General features: G+C 40.8%; 6 protein-coding genes across 6 annotated transcripts; 1 reads left to right on the top strand and 5 right to left on the bottom strand.

Annotated features, from left to right (window-relative positions):
• Window positions 1-11980: 11980 nt before the first annotated feature.
• Window positions 11981-12611, bottom strand: LOC108008796 (uncharacterized). The gene is made up of 2 exons (XM_017072693.4): window positions 12453-12611; window positions 11981-12366 (listed from the first exon to the last, which is right to left on the bottom strand). The coding sequence occupies exons 1-2, from the start codon at window positions 12510-12512 to the stop codon at window positions 12046-12048; spliced, it is 381 nt and encodes a 126-aa protein (XP_016928182.2). The 5' UTR covers window positions 12513-12611; the 3' UTR covers window positions 11981-12045.
• A 650-nt stretch (window positions 12612-13261) lies between these two features.
• LOC108008828 (protein TsetseEP) lies at window positions 13262-14197 on the bottom strand. The gene is made up of 3 exons (XM_017072736.4): window positions 14051-14197; window positions 13672-13992; window positions 13262-13611 (listed from the first exon to the last, which is right to left on the bottom strand). The coding sequence occupies exons 1-3, from the start codon at window positions 14099-14101 to the stop codon at window positions 13339-13341; spliced, it is 645 nt and encodes a 214-aa protein (XP_016928225.2). The 5' UTR covers window positions 14102-14197; the 3' UTR covers window positions 13262-13338.
• Window positions 14198-15398: 1201 nt separating this feature from the next.
• LOC108008227 (threonine-rich protein) lies at window positions 15399-17253 on the bottom strand. Its single transcript, XM_017072018.4, has 3 exons — window positions 17175-17253; window positions 16784-17110; window positions 15399-15858 (listed from the first exon to the last, which is right to left on the bottom strand). Exons 1-3 carry the CDS (start codon window positions 17223-17225, stop codon window positions 15451-15453), a joined length of 786 nt encoding a protein of 261 aa, XP_016927507.3. The 5' UTR covers window positions 17226-17253; the 3' UTR covers window positions 15399-15450.
• Window positions 17254-17882: 629 nt separating this feature from the next.
• LOC118876899 (protein TsetseEP) lies at window positions 17883-18620 on the top strand. The gene is made up of 3 exons (XM_036813035.3): window positions 17883-17938; window positions 17990-18307; window positions 18366-18620. Exons 1-3 carry the CDS (start codon window positions 17900-17902, stop codon window positions 18561-18563), a joined length of 555 nt encoding a protein of 184 aa, XP_036668930.3. The 5' UTR covers window positions 17883-17899; the 3' UTR covers window positions 18564-18620.
• A 108-nt stretch (window positions 18621-18728) lies between these two features.
• LOC108008400 (uncharacterized) lies at window positions 18729-19950 on the bottom strand. Its single transcript, XM_017072245.4, has 2 exons — window positions 19339-19950; window positions 18729-19140 (listed from the first exon to the last, which is right to left on the bottom strand). Exons 1-2 carry the CDS (start codon window positions 19717-19719, stop codon window positions 18934-18936), a joined length of 588 nt encoding a protein of 195 aa, XP_016927734.2. The 5' UTR covers window positions 19720-19950; the 3' UTR covers window positions 18729-18933.
• A 290-nt stretch (window positions 19951-20240) lies between these two features.
• Window positions 20241-21934, bottom strand: Muc55B (Mucin 55B). Its single transcript, XM_065863360.2, has 2 exons — window positions 21477-21934; window positions 20241-21053 (listed from the first exon to the last, which is right to left on the bottom strand). Exons 1-2 carry the CDS (start codon window positions 21867-21869, stop codon window positions 20334-20336), a joined length of 1113 nt encoding a protein of 370 aa, XP_065719432.2. The 5' UTR covers window positions 21870-21934; the 3' UTR covers window positions 20241-20333.
• Between the last annotated feature and the right edge of the window lie 392 nt (window positions 21935-22326).

The following is a 22326-nucleotide window of genomic DNA, read 5'->3' on the forward strand; positions in this document are numbered from 1 at the left end:
TAAAATTATTAAATAAATAATATATCATACTATCTTCCTTAAAAGTAGACCATTTAGTATCCATTTTTAATATGTACAAGATTGGCCAGTTCCTTTGTTTAGTTTTATATTAATCACATAGGTAAGTTAATCCTTCCTAATCATTTTTTTAACCCCTCCAGTTTATCTCTGAGTTTCTAAAGATATTCTTCTTCTAGTTTTTGAAGCCTATGGTAATCAGATTATTCTTTGCATCAATTAAACAAAGTTTAAACACGAGTACTGTAACATTCTCATTTTACTAATTAATATGAGATGAATATATATACTGTAACATTTTCATTTTATTATTTAATATGAGATGAATATATAGGATATATTCCAATTATGTTTTTTAAACTCCTCCATTTTCCTCCGTGTGACCAAGGCCTTTCCCCTTTTTAGTGTCCCAATGCCTGGCCAAGAATTTTTAGTCCTGGCAATCAGCAATGCAAATGCGCCTTGCCATGGATTCCGCAATTAAAGTGGCGCCCAACGCCCAGCGAGCCGAGCTAGTGTGAAAGCTAATAAATGCTCATACGCCCCGTGGGCTGAAGTTTTTGCCTTCGAGGAAGTGAAGTGGCGACTTGGAGCCATTGTTCCCCTCCGGGCCGTGTTGCATCCACATTAATAACTGCGACTTGAGCCTGAGCGTGTGTAGACAGCAGATAATGGTCAAGTTGGTAGTTGGTAGCACAGAGTTGCGGCAGAAATATTGTTTCCGCTTTTTGTTTTCATAAATTACACCGCATAAATTGCGCATTCAATCGTGTGTGTAAAAAGGCCAAGAATGAGTGGGTCTTTGGCTTTACGATGTTTTTATTTACTTGGCCCAGAGCCGGCGTCGTTTGGGCCATGTTTGCTTTCATGTTTAACCCGCATCTACAATTCAATTGATTTTCAGTTTCTCTTTCAGTTGCTTTTAGCCATATACTACACACTCCATACACCATACTCCATACTCCAGTCATTTGTAGAGTGCTCTGGCCGAGGTGTTTGGCCAATAAATTGCGCCGAGTGTGTGCCTTTGGCTTTTGTTATTGTTGCTAAATATGCGGCAGGTGGCAAAGTTTAATAATGAAACACATAAATTGCCAAAGGTTAGCACCTCGCCGAGAGCCACTAGCCCAGCTCGATTCAACTGGAAGTGGTCGCCCGTTGGGCGCCAGTCGGTAAATAACTTCAGGTGGTCGGTTGGCTGTGTGTTTCTGTGTCTCTTTGCCTTTGCCAGTTGATGTTGGCTCAGTAAATTAGCACCTAGTTTATTATGAAGCTTGACCCTTACCCTTTCCCCCGAAAGTTGAGAAAGTTCGGTCAGTCCAATTAAAATACTTTACCCTAAAGTTGACACATTCTCGGGCCCTGGGTCAATGGCAATACATCCCAGTAATCTGCATTTCTGCGACAGCCATGCATTTATTCATTATGTGTCGTGTGGCAAAGAAACAAAGAAAGTCCCAAGGAATTATAAACACATTTTTGGCTGCAAATCCAGTCTAGACGATATAAATCAAGATGCAAGATGCCCTCGAGTGGGACAGCTGGAAATGAATACATTACACAGGACACTTAGTGGAAGTTACGCACAATCAATCAAATACTTTAGTTGGCTGGGTTATTCAAATACCCATGCCTCATCGACTGGTTCTTTCATAAGCCCCATATCATGAACTCTTTATCCCTAATCAGCTGTGAGTCAAGCGATTGGCATTCGAGTGCCATTGAGTCGCAATTATGGGTCCACTTCGATGTGCATATACACTGCGTATACGTAATATCCAGATCTACAGTGGCATTACAGTGACCCTCGTAGCGTGCAATTTTGATGGCTTCGCACTCGATGTGAATGTGAGTCCCCATTTCCCATGCATGTCCTGTCGTCCTGCGGTTGCCAGCTGCAAGGATAATACTTCCGCCCGATGTATTTGCACATCCGTGGTGCGGGTGTAGTTTGCATTATTTGTTAATCAGCTTGTTTGCTTTTATGCTCTCGATACGATGCGATGCATTCGCATTCACATTCGCATTTGTTAGGGTTAGGTGGGGTAGACCGCCCCCATTGTTTGCTCTTTGCACAACTTATCTGTGGCATTATGGAGTCCATTAAAATCGCAAACGATGACCAATGGCAGCACCTGCTGTGCCAAACAGTTAGGCCAAGGTAAATGGTCCACCAACAATGGTGCGGAGAATTAAAGTAGAACAAAGGCATTCCTGGGAAAATCCATTTGTTAAATTGATATTCATATTGGTCTTTAAAAGCAGCTTAAATTGCTCGATAAATTGGCAGGGCAACCATATTATTTTCATAGCTGAATTTATATTTCCAAATTGAATATTATTATTAACAAATCAGCATTCATTGGTTTATTTCGTACATTAATTTTCAGAAATATATAAATCCTGCTGCTTTGAAGCTTATTTTCCGCCCATGAATAATATTATATACCGAATGGTAGTTTCATATTTAATTAAATTCACATTACCATCGACTGGCATCTGCCGCTGATTATCACAGAGGTTTTTCGTACATAACTCCTACTTGTACAAATTTGTCAGATATTTATGTTCCTTTATTTATCACACACAAACACAAAATTATAGACGAAGAAATAGCCTTATTTAGGAGTACATTTTGTGGTCGAGTTGCTGGAAAGTTCGGTCCCCTAACATTTATTGCTTTATCACTTGGAAATACTGGTCCGCACTAATCTATGGCCATGTTGTCATTGGCTTTGGCCATAATTCTCGGATGCTGGCCCAGGATTTGGCAGCGTTAATAGGATAACAAATGACAATTGTTGTTGATCGCGGTAATTTGTTTTGATTCCTCGGCGAGAGCAAAAGTTTCACATAATCGAACAACTGCCAATGTCCCGCAAATACTCGTTATAATAATGGCAATATTTGGTTAAAGTAACTAACAAAGGACTTTGTTGGCCGTAAGCATGTGTGTGTTTCCCCGACTTATCCGCAAAATCCGCTTGTTGTCATACCATTTGCCGTTTTATCGACAGCCGTAATGAAACAATCATAATGTATGGCGATGGGGTATACTACATATATATTTATCGTATATAAGTTCGCTGGAGGATTTGCAGAATTGTGCGCCTAAGTGAAATGCTTTTGTTGGGCTCGAATTAACGAGATTGCTGCAAAATTCTCGTTTCGAGCCCAAGACGATGGAGCAGCTGGCAAACATCCTCGTCAATGATTATGGATGCTTCGGGCGGCTGGCTGGCAAGCTTAGTAATTACATGTCAGGTGCCTTGTAGCCCACACCCCCATACCCACACCCAGAACCTAAAATCCCCACCCAGGCCCACTCTCGAAATTAATTTCCTTGGCCCACTAAAATCTAAACGATAATGCGAACAATTCGATAAGCTTGGTTGGGCGTCGCTTGGGCGTGGCAAATCCGATTTTAAGCCGGGAATCCCTTTCCCAAGTGCGATGCCATGATTAAACCCACTCCATTGCCCCCTTAACCCCTGTTCTCTCACGCGGTCGCTTTCAATGTGTGTATTTAACCCGAGTGTAACGGAATTAAGCACACCCACTTGCATGGCACTGAGCTAAGCGAATCGAGAGCCACCCATTTATCCACCCACAGCAGCCCGCAACCCACGCTCCCAAGCCCCCGAAGCAACAGGAAACGCAGCCACACTGAGAGAAAATACACGGACTGCAAAGGGAACAGATTTGAAATCTTATCCCTTACCTAACTAATTATTTTACCCTAAGAACTTAAAACCACTATTTTAATTTTATTACAATTAATATATCGTGATTTTTGACTGCTTTCATTTGGTATAAAAAATTAAGATCTATTAATTAAAATATTCATGAGGATAACCAAGAATCAAGTTCATATTATTGGTATTTAGATATATGATGGTAAAAATCATAAAACATTTCAATTGTATTAAGAAATCATAAATTTTAATGATTATTAATATTACTAAGCAAATCTAAGTTAAAAGCGTAAGTCTTAAAAGATTTCAAATTTGCAAAATTATGCAAACAGTCAAACAAGTAATTCTATAATGGGACCTCATAATTCTAAACGTATTTCAAATGCCTACATTAATAATAAAATACCAAAAAATCCCCCAAATTATACCAGCGCAAACTTGTTTTCATCAGTTTGTGAAATAAATATGCAAGTAGATAGAGAACTGTTAATCATCTTGTCTTTATACTTCCAACCAACGAGTGTCTGCCATGAAAAATGTTTGTTGTTTTAAGAATTTGTTATTTATAGGATTATCAAGATACTCAAACATAACTATCTATATTGGTAATGAGTATTCAAATAAAACTATTTGTAGAACATTTAACACTTAACCCTAATTTCTAACCAAGTTCATGGCAATTCCAGGTAATTTTGTTAATATTATTAGACCGCGGCTTTGATTACACATATACAAAATCACTCTTTTAATAAAAGCAACCTATCCACAACTTGAACTTAAGATTGTCTTAGGGTTTTTAAGTAGATTTAAGACCTGTCGTCATATAACCTTTGGCCCCTCAACTACTAAGTTATTGCAGTGCAACAGTGATGGTCGTATTTCCTTGGCAGCCGGAACAGCGAGCTGCTGACAGACCGCCGAGGGTGCTCGATGAAATGGCCTTGGTTCTGGCTGTGTGTGCGGTTTCGACCGCACGAGCACAGGCCGAAATGGCTCTTCGATTTGGCCAACTGGCGGCGTTTAACTGGCTAAATAGGTTGGCAGCGGCAGGTGAAAAGTGGGCGGCTGAATGTTTCGGCAAACTAAATGCCTCAGCAGGAACATCAGCTGGGGAGCCTGGCTTTGCATATGACAAGGCACAGAACGCACAACAATTCAAGCGTACAGTAGTTCAAAGGTCAGCGGAGTGGGACAACGTTGCGTATGCGCGATGTTCGATGTGCGATGTGCGATATCCGATATGCGTTATGATATGCTATGTGAGTGCCCGTGGGCAATTGCAATACCATTCGTCCTTCCGTCCTTTCGTCTGCCTGCACATGTTGAAACGTGTTAAATTTATGGTTTGATCTGGCGCCCCGGCATTGCCAATATGCCATTGCCAAGCTGCCAGTTAACCCCAGTATTTATGGCCCAGACGTGAGCACATGTGCCAAATCTCTGGTACTAGCTGAATGATGAGACCATATCAGAAATATGACTTACAGAACTTTTCCCCCCGGGGGGATGGAAACTCGGAAAGCTCATTCACCTTTTTGTGAAAGTCATGCGAGTAGCAAGTGCAACTGCAAACTGCATCGGCAATTACTGCAGCTCACGTAAAAATCACGTAAGTTTAAATTCACTTTAACATCATTAAGACAAAGTGCGCACATTGCTGTGGTTCTTTTTTGCGGTTTTCTGGTTGAAAGTCTGAGGTGGAAAAGAGCAGAGAAAGCCGTGGGAAAAGCGGGGGCAAAGAGTCTAATGAAAATTTAAGTGGCGCATGCTTGATTTAGCAAATGAGCCAACCAGCCAGCCAGCCAGCCTCTTTGCTTTTGTGTGTCCGGACTCGAGACTCAGGTCTTCAGACCCTGAAGTCTAAGTACTCCAGTCGAGAGTGGAACCCTAGCCGAAAATAACGTAATTTTCGAATTAATTAAATGCCGCTTATGGAACTCCAAATTGCTGGCTCTGCAGTTACGCCGTTGTATCGTGTGTTTATTACCAAATCGAGTGGATGGACGGGGGCCTAAAAGGTTTTCCCGCTGACGATCCATAAATCTGCTTATAAGCAAGCCTAATCTCTGGACCCCGAAGTCTTTGGACCCACTGTGGTGCGCCGTTTCGAATGCAAAGGATGTCTGCTGGTGGTCAACAGTGGTGGGTGGTGGTGGTGGTGGGTGCTCGTTTCCACTCGGCGGAAGTTCGGACTGTCTCATCTCAAGGCTGGTCATAACCTTTGACCCATTAAGATAAGCGACGACCGTAAACGTGGCCAACAAACAAAGAGGCGAAAATGAATTATTTGGCCGGCCAGTTGGCTTTCGCCCCCAGAAAGCGATAAGTCGTTTAGCAGGGAGGTACACCCTGACAAAAGGGCGTCCCTGATTTCTCATTTCAATACCAAATTTGGTCCAATGTATTCCGAAATCTTTAAGAAGTCATCTGTGATGTTTCCACGTAAGAGGTTAGAGGTCAAACAACAAATCATTATGTCGTTTTTATAAAATTGGAACATGTAAGTTTATTTTAAGCATACTTTGGTACAACATGTTTATAAATCTTTAAGAAATTATCTACCAAGTCGCCCCGTAGTAGGTTAGAGACTCTTTTACAGATCAATATTTTTAAAATACGCTTTCATTAATTTAATTGTGAGATAAATGTTCGTGCTTAAAATGTTCATTCTTTTATCAACACAAAAAAATATTGTTATCACAATTTCAATTGAAGAAAGTTATTGTTCTTATTGAACTAATATTTGTTTACTCAAGAACATTTGAAAAAACTTTTTCTATTATTTTATAATCGTAAAATAATAACGGCTTAATATTCTCTAATTTATAACGCATTACTCCCCAAATTTTCTCCCTGTGCAGAGTACTCTCATTAGAGCCTGCTAGCAAGCTAAGCCATTCTTCTCGTTTTCCCCACCCATATATCTCGGCCAAATCCGAATCGAAATCAAGCCCCAAATCGAAATGCAAATCATTATTTTAGCAGCTGGAACTGAAGCAGCAGGAGGTGGAAAGCTGGGAAAATCTGGGAAAACGGGGAAAATCAGGGGGGTGGGGATGGGGCAGATGGTGGACAGCGACTGCAGGCGAACGTGCCATGGGCTAGTCCACGTCTCATTGCGGCACATTTCGCATAAGTATCGCACTCAGAGAACTTATTGATGCGCATAAATCAGTGGAACTTGCCCCTGGGATAGGGCCGGAAAATATAGTGGGGCAGCGGGGGAAAATGCGGGGAAAATCGTGAGTAGGACATGCAACTCTCTGTGCATGCGAAATCACTGCAGTAGAAAATTAGAAAATTTTTGGTACTGGCTCAGACAGAAAAGGCAGACAAGATTCGGTTACAACGGGAGCTATAGCTTCTTATGCATAGAGAAAAATCAAAATTTTTCTTTATAAAGAATTTTCTAACCTTTTGTAGTTAAATATGTTACGATTTTATAAAAAGAAACTACCTAGAAATGGAAGCAAAATCATGATTATGACTTTTCTAATGACTTCGGTCAACTTTTGAACCACAAATTTATCTCAGTGTACTATCATCCATCCCTTTCTGACCGCTCTCGCCATCCCATTCACACGTAAGTGCAAATCGCATGCCGAGTGCAACATCTGTGGCATCCAGAAATGAAGTCATACAGAATCGCAGCCACCGAAAACGTGACAACGCCGCCAAAACGACAGCAACAGCTGAAGAACTTGAGCGACATCTCGTAACCGGCAAACTGGGTTTTCCCAACCTTACACCACCACCCCCACCCCCCCTCGGAAAATTCCCTTTCCCACTACCAGTGCAAATTGCAATTAACGTTGGACGCTCTAATTAGCTCAAACCATCCCGGAACGAGCTCGTTGACTAAGCTTTGAGTGCATAATTAGCCAAAGACCCTGCTCCAAAATGGGGAAGGTGTACGGGAATGCTTCGCTAAAATATTTTTAAACATCACCTACTTAGCAGCCAATTAGCTGGGGGTAGGTGAAAAAAGCGAGCGGTGGCATCCAAAAGGCGCCTTATCAATTACCTGTATCATCAATCAAAGGCTCTTTGCAGGTGTAAAGCACCCGAAATAGCTACAGCTTTGCGGGGTTTTAAATGGCTGTGTGTGTGCTGCTGGCAAAGATAATTTATAAAAAATAAAAAAGAAAGGCAAACGGAATGACAAATGAAATACAGCAGGCAGGTGGGAAAGATAACCCGAACATAAGTATTATTTAAGCGAAAACAAGAAGACAATAAATGAGGAAACCATTAAAAAAGGCGACAAGTAATTGCTCTTTAAAATTTTAAAAAATAAAAAAGTGTAAGTCATCATCGCTGCAATTATTTTTTTAGTTTGAAACAATTTATAATACCTTATTTAAACACCATAAAAGTCCCATTGAAATACCATTGAAATAACATTAATATACCGTTGAAATACTATTAAAATACCATTGAAATACTACTGGAATACCATTGAAATACCATTTAAATACCATTGAAACACCATTAAATTACCATTTAAATTCCATTGAAATACCATTGAAATATCATTGATATATCATTGAAATACTATTGAAATACCATATAAATACCATTGTAATATCATTTTAATACCATTTTAGTGTCATTCATTAACAATTTTCGAGTAAATGACCCTCACTTTGCCATCTTACTTTGCATATCATAAATGCAATTGATAGATAAATTCGTCTGTACACATTTCCATGGGTTTTTAATTCACTGGGCTGCATAAAAACCGACCGGCTTGGCATATGAGTTTCTCTCAAATTAAATGTGACGAAAACAGTTAAAAACACGCATACATTAATGAGGCGGGGGCAGTCGAATGGCAAAACCAATTTGGCCTCGAATGCCACATGGAATAATCAGTACATAAATATCTCTCTCTGCAGCCTTGCAATTGATGCAACCACAGATGGGTGGCATTTGTGATATTTGCATTGCGCTGGCATATTTCCCACTCACACTCCATTTAAAAATAACTTTTAACTTGATTAAAAAATGGCAAGGAGGCGTAAGGAAACGGAAACGGAAGTAGCACCAGGAGCAAAGTGAAATCTTGTGCAATTAACTTAAAGCCAACTTGACTTGGCCAAAGGACAAGGACGGGCAAGGACTTGGAGGCAGAAAAGGATCCAGAGATGGGGGTGAAGGTGGTGGTGGAGGCGGTGGAGGTCCAAGGAGGTCAGCCTCGCTTCAAAAACTAATTGACATCGTTGCTCTGGCAGCCGCTGACAGCTGGCGCTGAGAGTTCTCCTTGGGATCCTGCCTCATTCTGCCCTTCATCCTGCCAGTTTTTCCCACTATCGCCCATCTTCTCAAGTTTCTTGTGGAAGGCTCGCAAATATTTTCACAGCTTTCGACTCGCTTTTTAGCCACACAGAGCAAAAACAGAAATCAATTAGCATGTCTCGAACTTCTCTAATGGAGAGTTAAATATAAGTAGCCATCCTACTTGGAAATAAGAATTTAAATATTTAAAATATTAACTTTGAACAGCTTTGTTAACTAAAACCCGAAATATATACCAGAAATACCTAGTCTTACCAGCTAAAAATAATTATATAAAGTAAGATGCAAAAAGTACACAAGTTAAAGTACACATGTTAACCTTAAGATTCGCATATTTTCTAAAATTACATTTAAGTAATTTAAAGTGGGTTTCCTAACAATAATAGTTTAGTTTTTATGAGTTTTAAGTCTAAAATAATTCACCACTATTTGATCATACATTTTTTCAGAAACCCGATACTATAATGTGGTGTTTTTATTTTATTGTTGCAAAAACCTTTATGATCCTTAAAACTTATTACTTTTTTATTGCGCTTTAGGAACTTATTTTTTCGATAAAAAAAAGTAATGGATGTTAAACTTTCACTATTCGTTAGAATAGGTTACTTAAACGAGAATTTAATGCCGCTTACACAAGTTTCGAGCTTAAGGCTTGATAAATTTACAATAGTTCACTTAATAACTAGATGGACACATCATAAATTACCATATATATAATAAATTTTATTAACTACGCCATGTTTAAACTTAGCCCAGGTCAGGCTTATCAGTAAAGTCAATATAATTGATATGCCTGAAATGTTTATGAATGTAAGTCGAAAAAACCACACCCACCGCTGGCAAATATACATATCTACACCCTTATCGCAGCATGTTACTACCCCAGTCACAGTGGAATGTCAAGAGTGTAATCTGATGTTTTAAAATACCACTGATAGGATGAAAAACCGAAGAGGTCTTAACATTTTTTTCCGTGCACAACGATTCCCACAACTCGTTCTCCCTTGGCAGTTTTAATTTAATTTTACACCGAATTCTGCACCCTGTCGTGACCAACATCGTTCGTTGCAGGCGCCAATTTTCGCGCGTCCTTTTGCGGCCGCACTGCAGGATCAGAATGGAGAGTGGAGAAAGGAGAGTGGAGAAAGGAGAGTGGAGAAAGTAGAAAGGACGTCGGCAACTATTGTCAGGGCCATTAAAAAAGTTTAGTCCGATTCGAGCTGGCACGCTTAATGGCCCAGATTTTAATCAGAAAATGAGTTAAAAGCCAGCTGGCGGCACCGCCGGCGCTTGACGATATCCTCCTGCCGCTGATTATTGTGGTGCTTTCCGGTGCTTTTGCCACAATTACTTGCACACGTCGCCGAAGGCCGAAGAAGGTGCCTGCCAACAGTGCCTGCCAAAAGTGATGGCACACCGCGCATCGCGGATCGCACATCGCGGCAAAGTTTCGGGGCGCATTATAAAAGTTTTATCTGCAGCAGCGACAGCGGCAAAAGTGACAGGAAGACAAAAAATTGCATTAACCACAGACGAGACTTTGGCGAACATTCATCATTATTTTTGCTTTTCTGGCGGTGCAATCCAAGGGATTTAAGTGATAAGCAAAAAGTTTGCGTGGGGTAGTGTCAGAAATCGTGGATAAAATTTTTGGATAGATAAATTCCATTAGGAAAAAAAGTTTCAGAGCTTAAAAAACTTTAAAAACTTGCCTTTTGAGATAAAAAATAATCAATTTATCAGTATTTATTTAAATACAGGTCTATGTGATTTAAAATGTACTTGTTTTTATATATAGTAATACCTAAAAATGATGGTTAAGATATGTAAAATATGTAAGATACTTAAGATGTCTAATACAAATGTAAGATAACTAAATAGTTATAATCTGCAATAATTTGTGTGATCTTTAAAAATTTGTACAAAAAGAGAATCAATTTGTCTGTCAATGTGATTTAAAAATGTTACTTATAATATATTTATTACTCCCAAATGTAAGATAACACATGTTTCGAAAGAAAAGCGATTATCTCTTCGCTGTTGATGTCACAACAGCTCATTGCTAGATTATTTATGCCCGATCAGCAAAATCAATGAACTATCGCACACAATATTTGCTAATCTACCCCACATGACTAAAAATGTAAATAAGTCTATCCATACCAAAAGATGATGAGTCAGTCACATTGAGTTGTGAGATCAAGTCAAGCTAGACAACCGTCAGACTCAGCATCTATGTACACTCAAGATCGTTTTACGTTTTTGTTTACCCTAACAATATTTGAAACGTTTTCTATTTCTAACATACATATATGTATGGATTGTTATCGTTAGGATTTTTTAAGCTTGGAGAAATCAAGTTTACCATAAACTACAAATGCTTAAACTAAGGGGAAAGAGAAATTTTGATTTTATTACTTTTCTGAATATTTGCGAGGCTTTGAGGGAGTGGTTTCAATATTCTGTTTGTTCCACTATAAAAATCAACCACATATTGAAAATTCATAAAACAAAAAATATTCACTAGTTTGCATAGATGTGGCTTATAAAGTTAAGCTAACACTCTTCTTTTTATTATGAACATTTTAATGTAGATTGCATGTCAGATAATTTGGATTAATTAAAATTTACCACATATTTCTTCTTCAAAAAGAAACATTTAAGCTTGCTGCTAATAACTGCAAGTTCAGTTGTTAGGATTTAATTTAAATTTGGAACCATTTAGCTTGGACAAACTTTGTTTATTATAAATACAATAGCCTATAATTCAGAATTTTTTGTTTAAAATTAAAACTAGTTTACTCTTGAACGTCAATTTAAATTTTGACCCAAATTTAGCAATTCAATAATAATATTATAATAATAATAATTATGGAATGCCTATCATTATTTTAAGAATTAAAACTTCACAAAAATAGACTGCAATCTGCAAAATTAAAGAAGCAAATTTGAAATAAATAAAAAACAAATTGTTAGTGTTATTTTAAGTTTAATCAATCTATTTAGCCTTGGTTGGGTTTACCAGTTTAAGAACTTAATCGAGGTTGGTCTGTTGTTGCACCTGGTAGTTCCTCCCCAGGCCGAAAGGCTGCCAGGTGATGGGTTGCAGGGGCTGCAGGGGCTCGAATGGCCTGAGGGTAAACAATGGAGGGAAGGGGCTGAACTGACCGCAGGAGGATCCGCTGCACTGCGTCTGCGACTGGTAGCCATTGCCCGTTTGGCTCTGGCTCTGGGACTGGGATCCGTCCTCGGAGGTCTGGCTCTGGCAACCCGGGCCGGTTTGCGTCTGACTTTGATAGCCGTTGCCATCGGAGATCTGAGTTCCACTGCCGTTATTGCATTCCACGGGCGCCGCCTGTGGGGGGAAAATGGTATAGGGTTACGCCCAGTCGATTGTCACCACCCCAGACTCATTCCCATTTTCATTTTCATTTTCATTACGTTCAGTCCGGACAGCACGCACAATCCGGCGAGAAAAACAGCAAATGCGACGACTCTCATGTTGGGTGTTCAATGTTTAATGGTCCGAGAACAGAATTCGACTGAGCACAACCCAGTGTGTGTGGGCACACTTTAAAGCGCCAACAGCCGCAAACCGGAGAGATAATAGAATGTATCGCCGATAAGACCACCTCGGATTGAATATTTATGGGTCCGCTCTCGCCGACGAAAGGTGTAAGTTCGGCCAGCGGCGATTGTCTTTTCTCTCAGATGGGAGAGGTTTAAAACTTTCCGCTGATGCTTCGGGGTTCCCATAGACTAGATGGGTATACGTACGTGCCCCTCCCCAAATGTCTAGCCAAGTGACCTGCTGGCGCCAGAAATAACCGAATATTACGCACAATTATGCAACTCGAGATTAAATCTCTAAGAACATTTCTACACTGTGAGAATCGAATAACACTCCTGAAGATATACACTTCTCTTGCATCTTCTTAAAAATAATATTTCTTTTACTTTGAATGATTCGTTTTTATTATGATTTTTCCTAAGGCCCAATAAATTTAATTTTATTTAATTTATTACGGCGCTGATCTATAAACAAAATTATTACATTTATATAATTATAACGAAAAAGGTAAATATTTATTTGCAACTTATCAAAAGTTATTTAAAACTTTGACCCAAAGTTATTGGATCTCTGAATAACTATAATTTACATTTCCAATACCTTAAAACTCCAACATCCATTTATAAACTTAAGTAAACGAATGGTGTTTTTCTGATTTTCAAAAATTAAATTATTTAAATGCACACATACTTATTACAATTGCTTGCACAAGTTGCTAATGTTTTTCTTTCAAATTTGAGAGGCTCTTAGGAATAATCAGAGATCGAAATAGAAGGGCCCGTCTGAGGTGGAGGTCGTGGGGGCACGCGTGGAGGTAGTTCCCACTGTGGTGGTAGTGGGCACTCCGTATTTTAGACAATTGTTCAGAAGATCATAGGTGGCCGCCGTATCCCGGACATAGTTGTTCTCCGTGGCGTTGGTGCACTGATACTCCGTGTCCTGGATGGCTTGGATGCCCAAGGTCAAGGAACTGGCTGATCCAGCAGCATTACTGGCCAGGTCGTAGATCACGGAGACATCACTCTGGGCCTATGGGTTAATATAGTTATTATTTGTTTTAACTTTCTTATTAAAATATGATTAACTCACCGCACTGGCATAGCAATTGAAGAAACTGGTGGTATCATTGTCGCTGTCACAGGAGGTAAAGGCACTGCATAGGCTGGAGACCTCCGACTGGTAAATCTTCTGCTGCTGATCGGCCTGGGCGGTCAGATTGGCGGTCTGGGCATTGGCGGTGCTGATGCATCCTTGGTAGGAACTCGAAAAGGTGGCAGCCACTTCGTTCAGCAGTGGCATGTAGAGATTGAAGCATTGAGTGGTCACATCCTCGGAAACAATGTTATCCAGACTACGGGCATGCACCAGATACTGATCCAAGGCGCTCTGGATCTGCATGTTGGGTTTGGCCTAAAGGAAAAATTACAAGTTACTTCCCAAAACTCTTCAAATATCCAGGTAACCCTACATTTGCAGCCAAAATGCTGGCCAGGATTAGCACACTGCACAGAAGCTTCATGTCGGTGGTTGTATCTTTACTGTCGCTACCAAAGAACTGGCCTAAATGTTTTATATACACGGAAGGCAGGGCAAATGATGGATCCGTTTGGCCAACTTCAAGTTGGTGTGATTTTTTCCTGCAGTCGTATGGCGATCAATTAGGTAGAATTAAGGCGTATGACCAGACAATACCACTCGATGAGTCAGGGTCAAATGTGGATAACAATGTAAGATAGCCAACAACCTGCGATAGGCCAAATAGGCGGTTCTTCAAACTTATCAAAGGTCTTTGAGCAGCTTAAGAGTTTAATATCCCTTAAATCGATTGCTGTAAGCATGAGTAACAAGGCCCAATTTTAAAGCGAAAATCCTCCATATCTCTGTATTTATTTAAATATTATTTACACAGGTAAACTTTCGATTAACCGTTTTCCCTTTTGGGCCAAAAATAGACTACACTTTTCTGCAACCAAAGACAATTTGTTTGCGTTTATACGTAGGTTATATTCTATCACACACATTATTGTGCTACTTCATGAAATTTATTTGTAAATATATCTTATTTTTTGCTAATAATTAGAATTACCTTGTTTTATTAACTTACCAAAAAACACGTGGCAACTCCAATTTGTATTACATATTTTCAACTTTTTAAAACGTTTTAGATGTATTGGCCAAAATCTCGTTAAAAACTTGTAAAATTGGTTATTTAAAATCTAAAAAAACACTTTTCATTTTAAATTAATAGATTTATTTTCGTAATTTCCATTGTAAGCTTAAAGTGCTTTAATCAATTTTTAATCGGGAATACTTTTCGATATGCATAATATATCATAGATATTTTCTTTAAGAAAAGTTTATAGAACCCCCCATTAATTTTTTCCAAATGCTTATTTAAAGGTTATTTTAAAATCTTAAAAAGTGTTGATTGTAAATAAATAGAATTCCATTTGCAAACGTAAAATGTGTACATTGATTTTTTATTTGTGGCTATTTTTCGAAATGGCCCTATCTCATTGATATTTTCTGGAATAGACTGAACTTGTATTAATATATCTAGATTTTAAGACAAGTTTAAAGAACCTCCAATTAATGTTTTTTAAATGCTCATTTGTTGGTTATTTAAAACCCACAAAAACTGTCCATTGTTAATAAATAGATTTCCATTTGCAAATTCCAATGAGAACTTTTAATGCACATGTTAATTTTTCATATGTGAATATTTTTTGAGATGCCCTATCCATATATATTTTCTGGAATAGGCTGAACTTGTATTAATTTATCTTATTTGTTAGAAAAGTTTAAGGAACGCCCAATTAAAGTTTTTCGAATGCTCATTTATTGCTTGCAATTACTCGAATTAATGGCTTAAGAGGAGGCCGGAGTGCCTGCCGCGGCGGAGGTCACCGGAGCATCGGTTCCGGGTTCAACAGTGGTCACCGGAGCATCGGTTCCGGGGGCATCGGTGCTCACAGCAGCGGCAGGTACGCTGGATGACGCAGCAGTAGTGGTGCCATCAGTGACAGGAGCCCCGCTCGAGCTAGCAACGGGGCTAGTGGCGGAGGGGGCAGCGGTGGAGGTGGTGGGCACTCCGTACTTCAGGCAGCTGTCCAGCAGGTCGTAGGTGGCGGCCGTGTCCCGGACATAGTTGCTCTCCGTGGTGTTGGTGCACTGGTACTCCGTGTCCTGGATGGCCTTGATGCCCATGCTCAAGCTGCTGGCCGAACTGGCGGCGTTGGTGGCGATGTCGTAGATGACGGACACATCACTCTCGGCCTTGGGTAAAATAAGGGGAAATTATTTTTTAAGAAGAAGGAATGTTTTTTTAAGCTAAGAATTTCCAAAAGTAAATTACTACCTACTCAAAAAAAACTTGTAGTTAATGTTCCCCCATCTTCTTCTGAACAGAACCCCAAACAGGAGGATCCTAACCGCTAGTTAACTGTATGTTTATGTTTTTAAGATTACTACGAAATAATGAGGAACTCATTATTCTTAACAAACTGCTCCTAACCAGAACATCCAAAGCACTGATTAGCTGCAAGCTAATATAAAATTTAACCCCTACCACATTACAGTATCCCTAATTACGGGTCATAACCGAAAGATAGCTGAAACCCTATGATGTTTTTTTAACACAGTGTGTCAATTGTCAAGTGTTCCCTGATCTTAGTACCTGTATCTGTCTTAACCTACAGAGTATTCCTAACTGGAGGATCATAACCGCCAGTTAGCTGCAACTCACCGCGATGGCGTAGCAGTTGAAGAATGTGGTGGATCTTTTGATAGGGAACTATGTAAGTCGCAAGTGTTCCTTAATCTTGGTACTCCTATCCTTCTTAATCTATACAGTAACCCTAATTGGAGGATAATAACCGCTAGTTAGGCTTAACACACCGCACTGGCCTAGCAGTTAAAGAAGGTGGTGGATCTTTTGATAGGAAACTATGTGAATCGCAAGAGTTCCTTAATCTTAGTACTTCTATCCTTCTTAACCTATACAGTACCCCTAACTAGAGGATCCTAACCGCTAGTTAGCCTTAGCTCACCGCACTGGCTTATCAGTTGAAGAAGGTGGTGGATCTTTTGATAGGAAACTATGTGAGTCGCAAGTGTTCCTTAATCTTATTACTTCTATCCTTCTTAACCTATACAGTACCCCTAACTAGAGGATCTTAACCGCCAGTTAGCCTTAACTCACCGCACTGGCGTAGCAGTTGAAGAAGGTGGTGGTGTCGCTGTCGTTGTTGCAGGCGGTGAAGGCGCTGCAGAGGCTGGTGACCTCCGACTGGTAGATCTTTTGCTGCTGATCGGCCTGGGCGGTCAGATTGGCGGTCTGGGCATTGGCGGTGCTGATGCATCCTTGGTAGGAACTCGAAAAGGTGGCAGCCACCTCGTTCAGCATGGGCAGGTAGAGGTTGAAGCACTGGGTGGTCACGTCCGCGGAAACGGTGGCGTCCAGGTCGCGGGCATGCACCATGTACTGGTCCAAGGCACTCTGCAGCTGCAGCTGGACATTGGGCTTGGCCTGGAAAGCGAAAGCCGAACTGGTTACCACCGGAATCGGTCAGCTATCTTATATAAAAATTTACGTTGGCGGCCAGAACGCTGGCGAGGATTAGCACACTGCACAGTAGCTTCATAATTGCGGTCGTTTCGTTGGCGGTTCGATCTTAACTGTCACTGCCAAGGAACAGGCGCAAATGCTTTATATACGTGGCCTACGGGGCGAATGATTGATCCGTTTGGGCGAAATGATATTTTTGTGAATATTTTCCTGTTACCGGGCGTCGATCAATTAGGTAGCATTAATGCGTATGCGTAATGCCCAGACCCACAAATTGCTTTGCATGTGCATTCCCATTTGATGCCAAACACGTGTATTCAGGGTCAAAAGCTGATAAGATGGCCAGGAACCACCGGAAGGCCTTGCCCGCGGTTCTTTGAACTTGGCCAAGTGAGTTCCCCAGCTTAAGGGCTTAAGATTTGCCTGGAATCGATTGGTGTAACGATTGGTTAATGAAACCCTATATCTATGTGAAAAGTGCCCCTAACTTTTTTTATAGAATGACGTAATTAATTGCTGGGCCAAACTTTCGCTCAAGAACTTTTCCTTTTACCTAAAAGTATGCAACACTTTTTGTCGCCTACAATCAAGTAGAAAGTTTGGGAGCTACTAGATCGTTATTTGCAGACGTACCGCAAGATAAGCAACCTATAAACAAACAATGCATCAATGTCAGATTACATTACCAACTTTCGGTTTACGCGGAAATTTCGATTCGATTTTGGTCAGTCGTTTGTGGCCACAAGTGTCATGAAAACTGTTATTATAACGCTGCTTTTCGCCCTAGGGGTAAATATACAAATATTTAAAATTTCTATTAATTCTAGAGGTATTTTCTAGGTCTTTGCTGAGCCTCCCCAAACTCTGAACAGCTTGTATTCTTATTTGGATGAAGGAAAGGATACAGTTTCCAATCTGGGCAATACCAAGAAGTGCTTTGCTCGCTATTTACCGGAGTTGGAAAACCAAGGAGCTACTTGGTCGCAGGGATACAGTGCCTGCCAAAAGAGTGCCACCAATGAACGACAGTCACTGCTAACGGATGCTACTGAAGCTCAGGAAAAGATCAGAGACACTGCCTTAAACATGAGTTCCTATATTGACCAGTGTTTGTCACTGACGGAATCCCTGGACTTTTTCAACTGCTTTGCCAGAATGGTAAGTGGGTGTCTTAAAACCCCCATTACAATATCTAATAATCTTTCATTCCATATAGACCAAACTACAGTTGACCAATGTCTACAATATTTCCTTTAATGCTGCCGAGCAGGCGCTGATCCTAAATAAGAAATTGAGTAGCATCGAAATGGAGCACTACTTATGCACAAATCAAACCGAACATAATTATGTCCAAGGAACAGATAATATCTTTAAATCGTTGGATGAGTGCCTACAGCAGAATGAAACGCCGTAGTAAGAGGTGGGATAGGATTTAATTCGATTTCATGTACTACAGAATTGCAATAAAATATTTCGATGTTTACCGTTATATATCATTAAAATAGGAGTTCAAATTTTTATATAGAAATGTGTCCTTTAACCTTTATATGTTCATCGATATTATTGAATTGTTTATTGATTTAAATTTCAAAAACGAAATTCTAATGCCATTTTATTTAAGCTTAAAAGATTAATACTTGCATTATAAAGTTAACTAGTTAAAACAATAGTGTTCTTATAAGAAGTTAATATCAACTCATAGTAAATTATTATGAGTAAGTTTCATTTTATAATGGTGTTCATTCACCCTTTATCATTTTGTTTATATAGCAGCAGATAAGCTCTTATTGCTCGCTAAGCTCATCGATTTCTGATCGACATTGTGTAAGTTCTTTATGGGCCTGCCTTAGATCCTTCATGTAGTTTTGCTGGGCATCCAGACTGCAAAGCAGGAAAGTCCGGTGCACTGCATCATAATCCTCTCGCAGACGTGTATGGGCACTTGTGGCGTTGTAAGTTATCTCGGTCAGGATGTCGAGATTGCGAGTTCCCTAAAGGTAAGAGCATAGAATTTAGATAAAGTTGAGTTTTTTTCGGAAAAATATAAATTATATCCAATATCATATATCAAGTTCAATAAACTTTTTGTTCTTATCTAAGTACAACATAAACGATATTTAAACATCAACACCGATCTTAGACTTCGAACTTTAATCTATACAGATCATCTAAAATGTATAATAACTCACGTTCTCATTGATGCACTTAAAGTATTCCAGATCGTCATCCAATGTATCGCAGATTCGCATATTTCCACACACTGCACTGGAGCCCAGTTCGATTTGCAGTCGCTCCAGCTCGACATCCACCTCCAGATTTACAATGGTCTCGTTGGCATTCAGTTCGCACAGATCGTAGGAGTTGGTAAAGACCTGTGAGGCGTTGGCACAGGCAATGGTGAACTCGTCATGGCACTCGTCGACGGTGAGATCGGGTTCGGGGGTGGGATAATCCATGGGGGCCTTACCACCCTCCGAGTAACCCAAGTAAAGGGACAACAAAAGAATGGTAAGTGCCCAGTAGTGGCGACAGCTGGTCTCCGTTCTCGCAAATTTCTGTAGCGCTTCCATTTGGCCGCCGATCTCGAATGCCGCTGAAGAACCAACGACGCCGCTTGAGGGCCGAGCGGCTAATTGATCACTTCCTAATAAATCGTTTCGAACCAATTCGGTTTTATTGACCAGCCCGAAGGCCAGCTATTTACGACAAGTTGAGGTGCTCTACTTATCTGCCGTCGTGCACAATGATTGCAAGTGTCGTCCGCTGGTTTGAAGCCCTCTGATCCGATCTCCCATGCGAACAGTCTGAAATAACACCAGTAGCCGGTGGTATGGAGCTTGTCTAGCGGGGACAAGCGAGATAATGTCCATACCCAGCGATAAGTAACACCCAGCGACGTTCTCAGGGGAATTAAGGAAGGGTTAAGCATATGTATTCCTGAAATCTATAACAACAGTTAATACACGCTTAGTAAGGACTTTAAATTTAAATAATTTTATAAAAATATTTTTAAAACCCCTTGGTAAAAACCCCAAGTGCGCCACTGCTTTCACCTTTTTAGGCAATCAATTTCCAATCGAACCCGAAAGTATTCTACGCTTTATACGCAACCGCTTTTATTGGGACTTTTACGGTGATTACAATTTTTAAATGAATACAATAAATATTTAAAAAATTTTAACTCTTAGAAGAAGCGCTTGAACAGATTAAAAGTTCTTTTGTGAGCTACGGCGGCAGACCTGTTGAGGTCCTCCTCAGGTGAACGCTCAGTGGTGGCGACTTCAGGAGCTTCGGTGGTGGGAACAGCTGGAGTGGTGGTGGGCTCAGCTGTTGTGGTGGGAGCAGCTGGAGTTGTGGTGGGCTCAGCTGTTGTGGTGGGAGCAGCTGGAGTTGTGGTGGGAGCAGCTGGAGTGGTGGTGGGCTCAGCTGTTGTGGTCGGAGCAGCGGGAGTTGTGGTGGGAACAGCGGGAGTGGTGGTGGGAACAGCGGGAGTGGTGGTGGGCTCAGCTGGAGTGGTGGTGGGAGCAGCTGGAGTTGTGGTGGGAGCAGCTGGAGTCGTGGTGGGAGCAGCTGGAGTGGTGGTGGGAGCAGCTGGAGTGGTGGTGGGAGCAGCTGGAGTCGTGGTGGGAGCAGCGGGAGTTGTGGTGGGAGCAGCAGGAGTAGTAGTAGGAGCAGCAGGAGTAGTAGTAGGAGCAGCAGGAGTGGTTTCGGCATCAGCATTTCCGTTTAAGCAGACCGTCAAGCTCTCGTCACAGCTATCCATATCGTGGGCGTATTTCACACGAGCCGTATCCACACAGTCAGTGAAATCGGTCTCGATCACCTGGTACCTGGCACTAATGCGGTTGTAGTCCAGGCTGGAGTCACTGTTCAGGGTGAACATCACCCTGTAGCTGTCGGAGGACTAAAGCATATAAGGGTATTACTAAAAATATTGTATAAATATTTATGAAAGAGAATTACTTTCAACTTTCCCTTTTTTTTCTGAGCGCCTTAGCGCTTATCAGCCAAAATAGACTGGGGGTCAAAGCTAACACATTAATGGCACGCTTATTGATTAAACCTAATCAAGCGTTAATAAATACGAAAGTTAAGAATGGATTCTTAATCAGTAAAAGCCAAACACTTCCTATAAAATATACCCCTTTTAAATCTTAATTGTCGCATTCTAATCTATCCGTTCTGGTTATTATATACAAGTGGTTATTATTATTACAAGTTAGGAATGGAAAACTTCTTCCTAATACAATCTTAAGCATTTTAATCTTTTCTGTCGCATCTATCTGTTCTACATATGTGATCTATGTATTCTAGCTATCATGCTTACGGCATTGCGGTAGCAGTCGAAGAACTCCAGTCCATCGACTTTTTCGTCGCACTTGGTCAGGCTGGTGCACATATTGTTGGTGCGATCCAGGAGTGCCTGGCGCTCCGAGGCACTCTCCTGGGTGAGCTCATCCCGACCAGACTGGGCGGTCCTCAGGCATCCGGTGTACTGCTGGTTGTAGCTGATGATCACGTTGGTCTGGTCCTCCATGTAGTGGCTGAAGCAGTCGTTGATCAGGGTCGACTCATCGCGGGCCTCGGGGGCGGCCATCATGGAGCGCACGGCGAACTGTTGGCGGGCCAACATGGAGACCAGATCGGCGGGATGGGTGGGGACCAGGGTGGCGAAACCACTGGTGGCCAAAAGCAGGCACAAGGCGATAGCGAACTTCATTTTGTGAATATATTCCTCCGACCTTACTAACCGACTTAACGGATCTCGAATTCGTACTGAAAGCTACTGGTCTTTGGATCATATTTTTATAGCCCTGCTCTATCACAATTTTCGGCAATTGAAGTTGTCATTGAGGAATCATTAATTCATGCTGATTAAAAGCTAATTAAGTTGGTATCTTTTTACCAAAATCGGCGTCGAGATTCCTTCCGATTTCATTTTTCATTTTTAATAAGTTTTTCTCTGACTTAACCCTCCATAAATAGCCCTCTTATCTGGCATTGGTAATGGCCAATATAGTTGGCCACTTATCGAGCGAATGGTTCTAATTGATTTGCTGGCGTCCGGTCATTCAAACAGCGGTTAACACTGTACTTAGCCCATTAAACGAGGACTAGCGCTTGATAACAGGGGGTATCTTAAGTGGGTTACACAATGAATCACACGGTTCTATTTC

The sequence above is a fragment of the Drosophila suzukii genome, chromosome 2R (assembly GCF_043229965.1).
Source record: "Drosophila suzukii chromosome 2R, CBGP_Dsuzu_IsoJpt1.0, whole genome shotgun sequence".
NCBI lineage: Eukaryota > Metazoa > Arthropoda > Insecta > Diptera > Drosophilidae > Drosophila > Drosophila suzukii.